This window comes from Lolium rigidum, chromosome 3 (genome assembly GCF_022539505.1).
Source record: "Lolium rigidum isolate FL_2022 chromosome 3, APGP_CSIRO_Lrig_0.1, whole genome shotgun sequence".
Classification (NCBI taxonomy): Eukaryota; Viridiplantae; Streptophyta; class Magnoliopsida; order Poales; family Poaceae; genus Lolium; species Lolium rigidum.
The window spans coordinates 149,989,613-150,002,924 of NC_061510.1; the positions used below are offsets into that span (position 1 = coordinate 149,989,613).

General features: G+C 46.6%; 3 protein-coding genes across 15 annotated transcripts; 2 read left to right on the plus strand and 1 right to left on the minus strand.

Moving 5' to 3' along the window:
- The first annotated feature begins 234 nt into the window (after positions 1-234).
- On the plus strand, positions 235-4,518 carry LOC124698412 (ATP-citrate synthase alpha chain protein 2-like). 13 transcript variants are annotated; one of them, XM_047230900.1, is made up of 6 exons: positions 241-290; positions 370-430; positions 1,218-1,304; positions 1,406-1,457; positions 1,727-1,811; positions 4,241-4,518. In XM_047230900.1, the coding sequence occupies exons 1-5, from the start codon at positions 286-288 to the stop codon at positions 1,768-1,770; spliced, it is 249 nt and encodes an 82-aa protein (XP_047086856.1). In that variant the 5' UTR covers positions 241-285; the 3' UTR covers positions 1,771-1,811; positions 4,241-4,518. The 13 variants fall into 13 exon arrangements, 8 of the variants coding, with proteins under 8 accessions (XP_047086856.1, XP_047086850.1, XP_047086853.1 ...); XM_047230894.1 differs by having other exon boundaries at positions 242-290; positions 361-430; XM_047230897.1 differs by having other exon boundaries at positions 242-290; positions 361-430; positions 4,248-4,518.
- Positions 4,519-7,096: 2,578 nt separating this feature from the next.
- On the plus strand, positions 7,097-8,089 carry LOC124698413 (flavonoid 3',5'-hydroxylase-like). Its single transcript, XM_047230901.1, has 2 exons — positions 7,097-7,171; positions 7,371-8,089. Exon 2 carries the CDS (start codon positions 7,374-7,376, stop codon positions 7,998-8,000), a length of 627 nt encoding a protein of 208 aa, XP_047086857.1. The 5' UTR covers positions 7,097-7,171; positions 7,371-7,373; the 3' UTR covers positions 8,001-8,089.
- Positions 8,090-8,392: 303 nt separating this feature from the next.
- On the minus strand, positions 8,393-9,370 carry LOC124698414 (peroxidase 2-like). The gene has a single exon (XM_047230902.1). It carries the CDS (start codon positions 9,368-9,370, stop codon positions 8,393-8,395), a length of 978 nt encoding a protein of 325 aa, XP_047086858.1.
- Between the last annotated feature and the right edge of the window lie 3,942 nt (positions 9,371-13,312).

Here is a 13,312-nt window from a genome sequence, read left to right on the forward strand (position 1 = left end):
GAGGCTGCTGGGGAACGTGACGGTGGAGCGGAGTCTGTGGCCGGTGCACGTTGTGCTGGGCGTCCATGTCACCGTGGCCGACCTCGCGCGCGCCACCGTCGCCGCCTACATCGCCGAGGTATGCAGGCCGCCTACATCGCCGAGGGACGCAGGCCGCCACTCCCCACCGATGCCAACGACGGCGACGCGGCCGCACGGTTCGAGCTGCATCTCTCTTTTATCTCCTCTCCCATCCTCATGTGCAGCTCCATACCAGCCATCCCCAGATCTCCTCCACCACTTGTGATGAGGTAAAGCTTAATTTATGTTTGCTTTTGTTCAAGATTTTTTTGAATAATCATGATTTTTACTACTTACAAGGTTGTGTAGGCCCCTGCTAAATATTGAAGAGGTGTATGTTCCAGCAATCGGCAATCCTTCTGCATACAAGGTATTTGAAAAAATGCCTATGCTAAGTTGATCATGCTAAAACACTCCTTTTGGCCGAAATTCATGATGCAATCATTCATATTATAGTGCAGTCTTTGTATTCATATGGAATTTTTGTGAGTTATCCCAAATTTAATTTTTCAGTGCCATTGTTTTATTTAAGTACGTCTGTTTATGTTTGACTGAATTTTGTTCCGTCAAATGCCTGGTTGACTAATATATACTATTTGGTGTTGTGAACGCTTCGAGCAAGCGAGTTGAATAGCATTTCCTTTGCTTGGACTGTTTGTTTAAATTTGATTGTTTGGTTTGATTTTTTTTAATGTTCAAAGGGAGCAACAGAAGCATGCACATCTTCAGATTGCTACGTTGTACGTTAGAACTGCCAATTATGTCGTGTTTCGGATAACCATGTGTTCTTCTGTTTTGAGTTCATTTGTGTCGATGCTTGTTATCGGCTCTGAGTAATAAAGTGCAATAGATGAAGCTGTGTAAAAGATTAGTTTTTCTTTGTGTGTTTTCTTGTTCTATATTTTAGTGGAACCTGTGAGCTGCTATCTATTTTCAAAAAGATGGCATCTTGATCTCAAAAAAGAGACAACATCTTGAATTCATAATTCTTGGGTGTACTGGTCAGAATCAGAGTATCATTTTGACTTGCCTAAGCTGAAGATGATCAGATATTGGGGGAGTACTAGCCAGAATCAGAGTATCGTTTTGCATAGGTTTGTCATCTTAGGTTAGCAATCAAAAAATTGAAAAGAATCACTTTTACTCTACCATTGCAGATTCGCTTTAAATACCTTTTTCTCCAGCTGGACTATTGGATTGTTTTTGCTCCCAAAACAGATGTTGTTCCTTATCTCATGCAATCTGTAATGTTCTAATTCCTTATATTAGGAAGTAATTTTCTACTGCCACATATAATCTAATTCTACATTAACCAACATTTATAAAGTTTCTCTGTAAATATCAGGTCCACACAAAAGAACGCGATTTCATTCGAGGGGCATTTTTTATATTCCAAGGTAACTTGCACTTGCCTATGCACACAAACTGAAGTTATTGCTTTGCTTGTCAAAATCATTTTATAACTATTTATTTTTACCACAAACTTGGATTTCTCATTCATGGAGATGAATCCATTGATCCTGGTAAATGGGGAAGCATACCCTGTGGACATAGGTGAACTGGATGACACAATTGCTTTCAAGTACTTGAAGAAGTATGAGTATAGCTTACGGAGTAGTGTCTTTTTTCTGAACATATCATTCTGACCATTGTTTTCAATTTACAGGTGGAGTAGCCTTGAGTTCCCGCTGCCTTTCGGAAGAGTCATGAGCCTCTTTCAAAAAGGTTATATCTATGAACTGGATGAGAAGGTATACCCATATTTTGTTTTTTTTCGTTTTTTTTTTCTAAAGTCTTCTTCCTATGAATAGTTTTAGAGTCCGCATTTTGTCTTAAGTTCAATTATTCATATAGGAGTGTCTAAATTGCTTACTTTCTTTACCACACATTCAGGTAAAGTTCAGAATGTCGAAAATTTCAAAGCCTCCGGTCAACTTATGTATGCTAAATGTGCACGGGAACTTTAAAAGTTGGATAACTGTATCATCATCATCAACAACAATATACATGACACAAACTAACTTTAGGTGTTCCGATATTTCAGTAGATCTCTCCATTGAATTGTAGTGCCCTTTAATTTCCAATTTATGTTATCTTCACTGGGAAGATCAGAATATATAACATTTATGTTTTGCAAACCTGCGATTTAGTGCCCATCATGGTCATAGGTTCCTCTGTAGTTTCTTCCAAGCATAATACTTGTGATAAGACATCAAAGGTTCATATAATACTATCCCAGTATAGGTTGCAGTGGTTCATTTCAGATTAACTTACTTCCTCACTATTCTTATTTTCAGCGGTCCTTTTTTAGATTTCTTTATTCCTCACTGTTCCTCTTTTCTGTGTTTCGACAAGATTAGTATTACCACTTTTGTTTATAAGCTATTTAGTAGGTCGGTACCGTATCTTAGATAAAGGACAAGCACCTCAAACAGGTTACCAGATCCTTGGAGTTTTCATAAATTCCGTTTATAGCTTCAGGCCGAACCAGCCTCTGTTTCAAAGGGGCATTTTAAGTTGAGACTGTTGAAGGAAAACATGTCACTACAATGACATAAAATGGGTCTTTTCTTCAGCTTCTCTTGCCTCTCGTTGCTTGAAGCACAATTTTCGGCAGTATACTGAAAATTTCAGCAATACTGCTGTGAAAATGCAATCATCTGGGTTGAGTGTACCATATGGGTGGAGCTGTAGCAGAAGCCCTTGGAGCTATCTTCAATGAAATATTCTGAAGAGAAACGGTGTTATACTAAACTTGATATCCATGATGTGAGCCCTTGAAGGTATCTTGTCCAATGGCTCTCTATATTAATTACTTGAATACTATTTACTAATTTTCCTGCAGTGCTTTTTGCGTGATGAATTCCCTGGTTAACACATAGATAACCCAGTCAAAGTGAATAACTCAAACTCTGATGGCACAACTCACTGCATAGGTTCAGTTTTAGTGAATGGTAACCACTATTTCTGCTTTGTTGAAAATAAAAATTCGAAATAGGGAAATTTACTGAAGTTAAGCTGAGCGGTAGCATGAGGGAGATGGAACTCGGGTATCACCGGGGTAGATATTTAGCTGCCCAAATGCCATACTTTCAGGTTGTAGCCTAGCCACCCCAACCCGTAGGAAGACAAGTAGGCCATTGAATCATGATGGGGCATGTATGAACTGAAGCTCCTTTACTTGCAGAGGCTGCAACTGCTAGCTTGCATTTTCTTGCCCAACCTTAGTTGTATCTTCCTTTTCATCTCTTGCTTGGTGAACTTACCGAGTGCAAACCATTTCTTGGCACATTGTTGTGTGTGCCATTTCCATCATTTAGACGTCTCATAGAGATCTCATAGAGAAAATCAATATAATCAAGAGGTCATGGCACATAGTTCTGGATATAGCAATGTTGGTTTATAGCCTACCAGACTATTTTTTTGGCTGGACTGTAGCGGTCATTGTGAGTGCCTTTTTTCCTTTCAGTCGAGCAATTTTTTAACCAGCAAGAGAGATAGAAGCAGCTATCCTTATTAGTGTTCTCTTGACAATAATTTTCGTGAAAAGATGGTGAAGATTTACACCAACATTCTTGCTCTCTTTATTACATATCACCACTCGACAATAACACTTTGTAGCTACTATTTCAGGTTTACAATAACATTTGTGACTTTTTGCAATTCATGTTAGAGTATCTATATACGAGATCTAAGTGATCTTTAGGAGGAAATACAACTCGAGTTCACCTTGTAGTTCGTACATACTGTATTTCAGTTGTTTATGGAACAACATTGGGTTAATACGATTGGTACCATAGCCTCCCGATTCAGCTATAAATTCCCGTAGATTATAGTTGACAATTTTTAGCCTCGCTTGTATTTTTGCTACGGTTTGCTGGTGCTACGGTTCGATTACAAACAAACTAACATTTTCAGCTCGCAAGTTCGGACTTCCTTAGAACGTGCTAAATGATTCTCATACATGGCTTGTGCAATACCAATACCGAGTTACTTGTTTGTTCCGTTGTCCTGCTTAACTCCATATTGTCCGACATTCTGTAGAGCTACTGGAGTTCGGACTTCCTTAGAATGTGCTAAAGAATTCTCACTGTTATTTTTGTTATCGATTTCCTATTGTACCGTAGCTATAAATTGTCGTATAAATGTAAGAGTTGTCTCTGACTAATTAACGTTGTAGCTACTAGAATTCACGGAGCCCCAGGCCAAAGAGGAGGGAGCCAACGAGAAAGATGAAGATCCCAATGAGAGCAAGAAGTGGACTAGCGCTCACTCTAGCTGCACTCACATGATGTTTTAACTAGGAGAAAGTAATAAAGGGGTGAACATTGCCTAATTTTGGTAAAAATTTATGATAATTACCATTCCGAACTTCCGAAGGAACTACAGTCACCTATGTGTTTGGCTATCTATATCAATTGGAGTAAAGGTTAATTTAATTCTTGCTTATCCTAATAATAAATGCTCTCTAGCTCTTATGAGGATACATCGCTGCCTAAAAAAATAGCATTCGCACCACTGGCCTTCCGACCAAGTTTTTTACCCTAGCTATTGTTGAACATTTCCTAAAGCCCTACAGAACGATTTAGGGTTGTCTCCGGATATTTATTAATATCAAAGTGTTGTTTGAACTAATCAGAAAAGAAGTATTCCTTTGTACCATTCACATTTTGTGACAATAATACATCTGGAAGGATAGGTTGTTGACAGTTATAACGACCTTGAACACATGTGTGAGACTATGTGTGAGACTTAATCGTGGAAAATTAATAAAAAAGATCTAGAACTTGGAACCACATAGATGCATAACAATAATGTCTTACTATTGTGTTTGGTAGTATCATGTTATAGTACATTATGATATCTTTGATTTGTTTTAAATTTTTATTGTGAGTTGTGAATTATATATGTGTATTGAGAAATATAATTTGAGAACCCGTGGCAACGCACGGGCATTTATACTAGTAATAATAAAAAAAATAAGGCTTCTTGTTCGTCCGTTTTTTATTGCCCATAGTTTTTGTCAAAATTACAGTCTCTGCCACCGCATAGTGAAAAGAAAACGTTTCGTTTGGCGCATAGTCCGTTCTTTTTCCAAACGCCGAAAGAGGCTGGGACGGTGAAAGAAGAAAGAGCCGGCGGGGAGCGAAGCCGTCGCATCCGGCGACCGGCGCGAGAACCACGATGTGGCCGTGGAGGGCGGGGATCCGAGCGTCGAGTGCAGGATCTGACCAGGCTCCGCCCGGACGGACCTGGAGATTGGAGAATGACGCGGCGTGGGGCGGGGATCCGAGAGTCGAGTGCCGGATCTAACCAGGCTCCGCCCGGACGGACCTGGAGATTGGAGAATGACGCGGCGTGAGGAAAACTCGGAGGTGCGGGGGACCTTCCAGCGGCGCAAGAGGAGCCAGGAGACATGCGGGGCTGATCGATGGATTGAATCGGCCATCGGGAGGCGCCGGTGGGAGCTGGGAGGTTGCAGACGAGGTCTGCATAGGCTGTTTCGGCTTCATTTTTTCATCGATCAGCGGCCTTTTCCTCTCCCCCTTTCTGAACGCCGACCCGGCCGGCGCTTTCCAGCTTCCCCAAGATGGACCGCCCGCTGCCCCTAGCGCACGGCTCCACAGGCGTGGCCACCCGGCTCTGTCACAAAACCCCCATGGCTGCGTACCCCAGATTTCTCCCTACTCTGCCGGTCGAACTCTCGGCGTTGGTCGATTCCTCTATCTGCAAGAACACCTGCCGTCGTCTTCCCACTAGGCCAGTCTCCACTCTCCAGCAATAATTGTTCCTTCTGCTGCTCAACCCATTTAAGCTCCCCCGCCCTGCTAATGCTGCTTCTGTCCCCGAGAAGCGCGCTCCCAAAGCTGCGCCTGCTGACCAAGTTGATGCGCCAGCTGTAGACGCACAAGCATGAAAGAAAACCTGGAGATAGCGGATGCGCTGGTGAGTCGATTGAAACTAAACTTCTTTTTGCTAAACATTGAAACTAAACTTGTGGATTACAAATAAAACACAGCTTCAACTGAAATTCAGTTTGGATACTGAAGTTCAGTTTGGATATTACTCAATGTTTTGGTAGCGCATACCTTTAGCAGCTGAAGTACATTTGAGAAAGGCACCTGATAGGCTGATACACAGGTTCGACAAGAGCATATACACCAAGTTAAAAGAGAAAATCCGCCCGGAAGTACACACACGATGCCTTTGGTTCATTTCGTTTACTGTCCTGAATACAGGATGCAGTGATGCACTGTGCACACTTCCAAACATTTCATTCAGAGTCAAAGCTTGTCGCAAAGATTTAGCTAATTGTTGAAATAAGAAAATTCAGCTACCCACACAAAAACAAATCTAACTACATTTTCCTACAGTCACCGGCGGTTGCCTACTGCAAATTCTAACAAATTTTCCTATTCGCACAACAGTAGGCATGTAGTTTCTTTACTTTCTTTGTACATTCCAAAATCAATGTTTAATTTGTTGTAATTGATATTCCACTTCGGTACGCCAACAAGTATTAAACATGGCCAGAGCTACAGGAGAATGTGTCATGCCAGACACCTAAGAATTTTCCTGCTAAGTGCATGTTTCGAACTGGTTTCTTGACGATGACACATATGGCGTCAGATATGGAGTAATCCTTTCTGAAAATAAACACAAGAACATTAAGAAAAAGCACTTTATATCACGTCGGGATAAGAATCACAAAAAAACTTGTTCATTCAGAAATGTTCACCGATACTTTTTCCATGAACTAATAGATTTTTTAATAGAGATAACCCGTAGCAATGTATGAATTTATTTGCTTCGTGGCAACGCACGGGTATTGTCCTAGTTATGAAAATAATATATTGTCGCGGTTGGAGTTACGGGTCGGGTTCTCCACAAGTCCAGAGAAACATCACGGATGATGCGGGTATGGTGCTAGCTGTTCTCAAGACAAAGTTTATCTTTGCACGCTAGTTAACTGTTACCCTTTTTCACGGCCACACTTTATGTCGATCGATAGTAGGTGGCACTGATTCGTCCTTACTTGACATTTCACTGTAGACAAGCTGATCTTAATACTTGAGGATCAAGTAGTTTAGTCAGTTGGGCCCAAGAAGAGGTGACACTGATTTCTCTACATCTCGGTTGGTGCAATTTGCTTTGCTTTTCCGATAGGGGATCAGCCACACAATCCATTGCTTGTGTTATGAAAAATTGTCGGCTTGCTGCCAAGATCCATTGCACGCTACTGAAAATGCAGCAAAAACACTTTAATTTCTGTACTAACTAATTAAGAAGATGTGCACGCGTGAGTGCAGGACATGTTCACGGCCGGCACAGACACGTCGTCTATCATCGTGGAGTGGGCGATGGCGGAGATGATGAAGAACCCGTCCATCATGGCGCGCGCGCAGGAGGAGATGGACCGCGTCGTCGGCCGGGACCGCCGCCTGGAGGAGTCCGACATTGCCGGCCTCCCCTACCTGCAGGCCGTCTGCAAGGAGGCCATGCGCCTCCACCCCTCCACGCCGCTCAGCCTGCCGCACTTCTCCTTCGAGGAGTGCGAGGTCGACGGCTACCACGTCCCGTCCAGCACGCGGCTCCTCGTCAACATCTGGGCCATCGGCCGCGACCCGGACGCGTGGGAGGATCCCCTGGAGTTCCGGCCGGAGCGGTTCCTCTCCGGGCCGGCGGCCAAGGTGGACCCGATGGGGAACTACTTCGAGCTGATCCCGTTCGGCGCCGGTCGGAGGATCTGCGCCGGCAAGCTGGCGGGCATGGTGTTCGTGCAGTACTTCCTGGGCACGCTGGTGCACGCGTTCGAGTGGCGGCTGCCGGACGGCGAGGAGAAGGTAGACATGGCCGAGACCTTCGGGCTGGCGCTGCCCAAGGCCGTGCCGCTCAGGGCCGTCGTCACGCCGCGTCTCGTGCCGGCCGCCTACGCTTGAGGGCTGCGCGAATGGACATTGATGTCACCGTGTCTTGGCGTTTTGGGGTCGATCATCAGCGTGGTGTTCAGTGTGTGTCCATGCATAAGAACCAAGGTTTCATGTTTCATTTGTGCCTATGCCAACCTCGCGTGCTCTTGCCAATGTTGCTATGCGGAATGTGCTATTCGGACGCAGTGAGGCTTCCAGCCGCCAAGAAAAACCTCAAATCAGCGCTTGAAATGATACTAATTATTTCCAAGTAAAAGTGAACTACAACATCACCAATAAGTTATACACAAAGAATTTGAACTGTTGAAACAATGCGAATTACATGCGTGAAATCACTCGGAAGACACAAGCAGGTGCAGAAAAATAAAGAGCACAAACAAATTGGGTGCCGTGATGGTTCATTAGTAGCGGTTGACGACCCTGCAGTTCCTCCTGATTTCGCCTTGGTTACCGGTCTTGACTCCGATGGCGCCCATCTTGACCATTGCCTTCTTGAACTTGTCCTCCCATAGTCCACGGATGTTGGCATTGTCAAGCACCATCTGGGTGGTCGCCGGTGTGGTAAGAAGGGCCGCGTCCGACGTGAACAAGACCTTGTGTGCGAGGACGTTCTTGTAGTATTGGTTGTCGAGCGCGTTGGGGGTTACGACGTCCTGGTGCACTATGGGGTCGTTTGATGTGGTCGGGTTGGCGGGGCATTGCCTTCTCAGGACGCCAGCGAGGGCGGTGTTGATGTCGGAGGGGACGGCGAGGCGGTCAGAGACGAAGGATGAGCAATGTGAGACCCCAATCGTATGGGCGCCGGAAAGAACCACCATGTCCTCTGTGTCAAGCCCTTTAGCGGCGAAGCTGCCGATGAGCTGAGTGATGTTAAAGAATGGAGGCGGCAGGTTGGAGAGGGCCTCAGTGGAATTGGAAATGCGCCCATCCAGGCGGCCTGCCGGCATGTTGATCTTGACCGTCATCCTGCTGAGGAAGTAGGCCGCATCACGGCTAGCGAAGGCAACGATGTCAGCGCATGATACCACGCCTGGGCATGCTTTTTCCACGGCGTCTTTGGCCGCGTCGATGGCCTCGAAGCCGCGGAGGCTGGGAAAGTTGGGAGGGCTGAGCTTCTCTGGCTGCGGGTTGGCCGGTGTTGGGTCCAGGAGGACAGAGGCATCGCATCCCTCGACGAAGCAGTCGTGGAAGAACATGCGGATCAGCCCGGCGCCGATGCCGGCGTTCTTGTAGACGAACTTCTTCACCTCATCCCTCACGATGGCCTCCACGCGGGGGCACGACTTCTTGTAGTAGCCCACCTGCAGGCCATGGCACGCCGACGACAAGAGCAACGCGCATGTCAGCGCAATAGAAAGCTTAAGCGAAGCTGAAGCCATTATCTTCTTCAGCTCTTAACAACAAGACTTTGTGTACGAGAGAGTGTGGGCTAAAGAGTTATAATGAAGTGATGAGAGGTGTTGAAATGTTGCTCGTCAGGAAGGGCTATTTATACACACATGCATGCATCGAGATATAACTTGATAAGATCACTATAGTACTTGAAAGTTCAGCAGACTAATTGATAAGATCACTATAACCTTGAAAGTTCAAAGTTTAGTTGGCTCTATCATCATATGAGTGGCCATGGTCTCGTAATAATTGATCAACATCAGTGATCTAGCTGTTATGGAACATGGGGGCTGCTGGAGCTTAATTATTGTCTAATATATCTTTGTCATTCACTGAATTATTCCTTCTCCCAGTACTTCCTTAAGAAACTCCTTGCATGGTTTGTTGTGAACGAAACTGTAGTTTCCTGATGAGGTATGAGATGAGCATGTTGCAGGTTCGTTTTGAGAGGGTTGAATGTACGTACATGTCAGTGGGAGGTCGTTATAGCACCATGTGGAATTATTGAGATACGAGCAAGCCGTGGGAATGTTCATGTTCTGTAGATAGCTTAATTATGCGTGACAGTTCAGCAGACTAATTGATAAACATGGCAGTCGGCTGTATTTTGCCTCTTGCATGCGCATATGGTTTTTGGCTTCCAGCTCTTTTAAACCAGGTGGTTGCCTAATCAAGCTCCTGAATTGCTCCTCTGACGGTGGGAAGAAAAGTCAGAGAAAACTGAGAAGCAAAGTCATGGTATGCTACCATTAAACACCTAATTTTGTACTGTAGCAGAAAACATCTAAACTATTTTTTCTGCATCATAATTTTGGTTGCAAGTAATAACCTGCGGACTACATACCTTAAATTTACATATATATAAGTTGATTTGAATTATATTAGTATAAATTTGAAGAAGGAAAGAAAGTACTGTAACTTCTCTAGCTTTCTTTCTCAACGTTAGAGCATCTCCATTCGCGTCTTCCAAATCGTCCTCCAAATAGCACCGGATCAAGCGTTTGAGACGCTTTTTCTTCATGCCGCGTTTGGAGGACGTCGCTCCCGCGTCTCCCAAACGAGGCCCCAAATCAACAAAATTGCACAAAAATAAAGGTTTTCAATCAAATTTAATTATATTTTACAAGTTTGAATGAAAACGTCTAGATTATCTAACCCTAGCCTACTCGCCGTCCGGCGGTGCGTTCGACGGCCCCGTCCCGTCGTCGCCTCCCCTCCACCGCAACTCCTGCGCTGCACGCCGCCTCTCCCTGTGAAGCGTGACGAGAGGACGCCAGTGCTCGTTTGCCGTGTCGTCGCCTACCCTCCCCAGCTGCTCCTGCTGGAGGGAGAGTTCGACGACACGGCGAACCTTCTCCTCTTCGCGGGCACGAGCGTCGTCCTGTAGCTTCTTCTGCGACTCGAACGACTCGAGGAGCGCCTGTTGTTGCGCCACCTCCTCCCCTGGGTCCAGCCCATCATCGTCGGACCAATCGAAGTCATCGTCGTCCTCCTCCTCCCCCTCCGCCTCCTCCTCCTCCATTTGTGCCACCGCAGCCGCCGCCAACACATCCGCCTCCGTCGCCCATGCCGCTGTTTCCGCTGCCGCCGCCTCCTCCCGCAGCTGTTGCTCCAACGCCTCCTGCTGCTGCCGTTGATGGAGCTCCCGCATCCGCTCCTTCAACTCCTCCATGCGCCGCCGCTTGTACAACTCGTCCGCACACCGCCGCAGCTCCATCCCGCTCTGCACGCCACCACTCACCCATCTCCTCCGCCCGGTGCCGGCGCGCCTCTTCCGCCGTGGCGGCGTTGAACACCGCCATGGTGTCCGCCAGCATCGCCTCCTCCCATGCTTTGTTCTCCGCAGCCTCCGGGTCAACGTCGAACTCCTGTGGTGGTGGAGATGGAGGTGGAGGTGGAGACGGTGGTGGAGGCAAGTGGCTCTCGCCGGCACAGTTCATCATTGGGTAGGTGGTGCGTAGGCGATGAGGCATGTGTTTGCGGCGGAGAAAGGGATGCCATCGGCTGTGGTGGCGACCATTGAATGGAGGAGGCCTTTTATAGGAGCTGGCGACGCAAGAAGAGGCGGGAAGAAAGCACGGGAAGAGGCCAGAAGCCGCGGGAAGAATGAGCGGGAACGCGCGGTGAAGTGCGAATGGCGGTGCCGCGTGGAGGAGGCGCAGCGCCAACGGGATGTCTTGCCTGCCCTCCGTCGCCATTAAGGCTAAGCTGCGACACTTCGTTCGTGTGTCAATGACGCGTCGGACCCGTCACTCCCCGCCTTGCTTTTCGCTGTGTCCGGCGCGCCAGGAGCGTTCCATGTTGACAGGGGACGGGCTCGGTGCACTGGACACCGTATTGAGCTGCGCCGGACGGAAGGAGGCTTTCGGGAGCGCGACTGGGGACGAAAATATGTCTAGCGCGCCCCAAAAGCCTTTGGGGGAAGCTTTGGGGGACGCGACTGGAGATGCTCTTAGAGGAGCTAGTTCCATCTAGCACATGGTGAGAGCATCTCCACTCGGCTCCCCAGGCCAAAAGTTATCGCCAGATGGACGCCGGATTGGGCCTTTTTTTTTTCATCCGACGATCACATGCCAAACCCAACTATCCGAGAGCACCTGGGAGCATCGAATGGAGAGAAAAGCACGCAAAGAGCTGAGAAGACGCGCGAAGAATCCCGCCCTGCCAGTGGCCCCGTTCATTGTCATCTCCTCGGCTTCTGTGCGCTATTATTGGCCAGAGCAGCAGGCCAGTGGACACGCGGCGGAGCTAATGGCGAGCCAGGTGCCCGCCGATAGGCCACCTATATATCCCCCCTTTTCCCCTTCTTCTTCCTCCACGCGTCACCGCCAGACCCTAGCACCTCCACACTCCCCTTTCCAGAGCAAGAAGCAATGGCCAAATGTGGTTTCCACACTCCCCTTTCCAGAGCACGAAGCAATGGAAAAACGATTCGGAGAGAGAGGACACTGGGTAAGACTAAATGGTAATTGGGCACCGTGTAGCCTGACCCAAAAACTGGACAAGAAAAGAAATATGGGAGATACATCAGATGAGATCGATGAGGGACAGGGACTCCTAGGAAGAATCGCACCTGATGTGCTTGATCGCAAGATCAATCACGAGCACCAGTGACTCCGAGGAAAAAGCGCTGAATGCCTTAAAGAGAGATGAACTGATTGGAGTCACGGCCATGTTGCTTCCGCTTCGTCGAGGGAGCTGAACCAGGATGTGTCCCGATCAAATCGATGGATCGATTCCCGTCGGCCTCGCTGGGATAGCTCTCTCCCATCGATAGGAAGGGCAAAGGCATAGGGCCGGCCCTTTTAAGTTTTTTTTGCTAAATATCTATATAGATTTATTTATACTAAAACGTGGTGTCCCAAACAAATTTGGGCCTTGTGCGGCTTTCACACTTTGCACTCTTGCTGGTCTGGGCCTGCCTCAGCGGGTTTTCTGGCGATGCAACGGCGGTCTTTTTCCTATACCTTCTCGGTAGGCTTGTAAATGGTACTAATAATTTCTGCTCCAAATCCGTATCCACATCCGTTTTTGAGAATATAGTATGCGATTTTTCAAATCCAAGGGAACGGACACGGATATGGATATTGATCATGCGGATATTCGGGGGATGTGGTAGCGGATATGTTATGACTATTATACGACGGATTGTTCAATTAGGATAATTCGATTATATTAGCCTAACCCATTAGGCCAAGTATCAATTAGTCTTTATGTATGTTATAACCTAGCGTAAAGGTGGTACAAATGAGACATCAAGAATGTAATGATGAGAATTTGAGTTTGTGATATCGCTTCCTACTTAGCCGGTTGCTTGCTTTCCTTTAATAAAAACTTAATAGGAAATGGCCGGAGAACCTTTACTTAAGTATTATTTAAGTACGACCTTCGTCTTTGTAATAAGTACTGAGATCTTTACATTGGTGATA

Excerpts from the sequence above, each read along its gene's own strand:
- LOC124698412 (XM_047230892.1), top strand. The coding sequence starts at position 1,560 with ATGGAGATGAATCCATTGATCCTGGTAAATGGGGAAGCATACCCTGTG. Across the intron at positions 1,655-1,726 it reads GCTTTCAAGTACTTGAAGAA|GTGGAGTAGCCTTGAGTTCC; the intron begins GTATGAGTATAG and ends TTCAATTTACAG. Across the intron at positions 1,812-4,240 it reads TCTATGAACTGGATGAGAAG|CTACTAGAATTCACGGAGCC; the intron begins GTATACCCATAT and ends TTAACGTTGTAG.
- LOC124698413 (XM_047230901.1), top strand. The coding sequence starts at position 7,374 with ATGTTCACGGCCGGCACAGACACGTCGTCTATCATCGTGGAGTGGGCG.
- LOC124698414 (XM_047230902.1), bottom strand. The coding sequence starts at position 9,370 with ATGGCTTCAGCTTCGCTTAAGCTTTCTATTGCGCTGACATGCGCGTTG.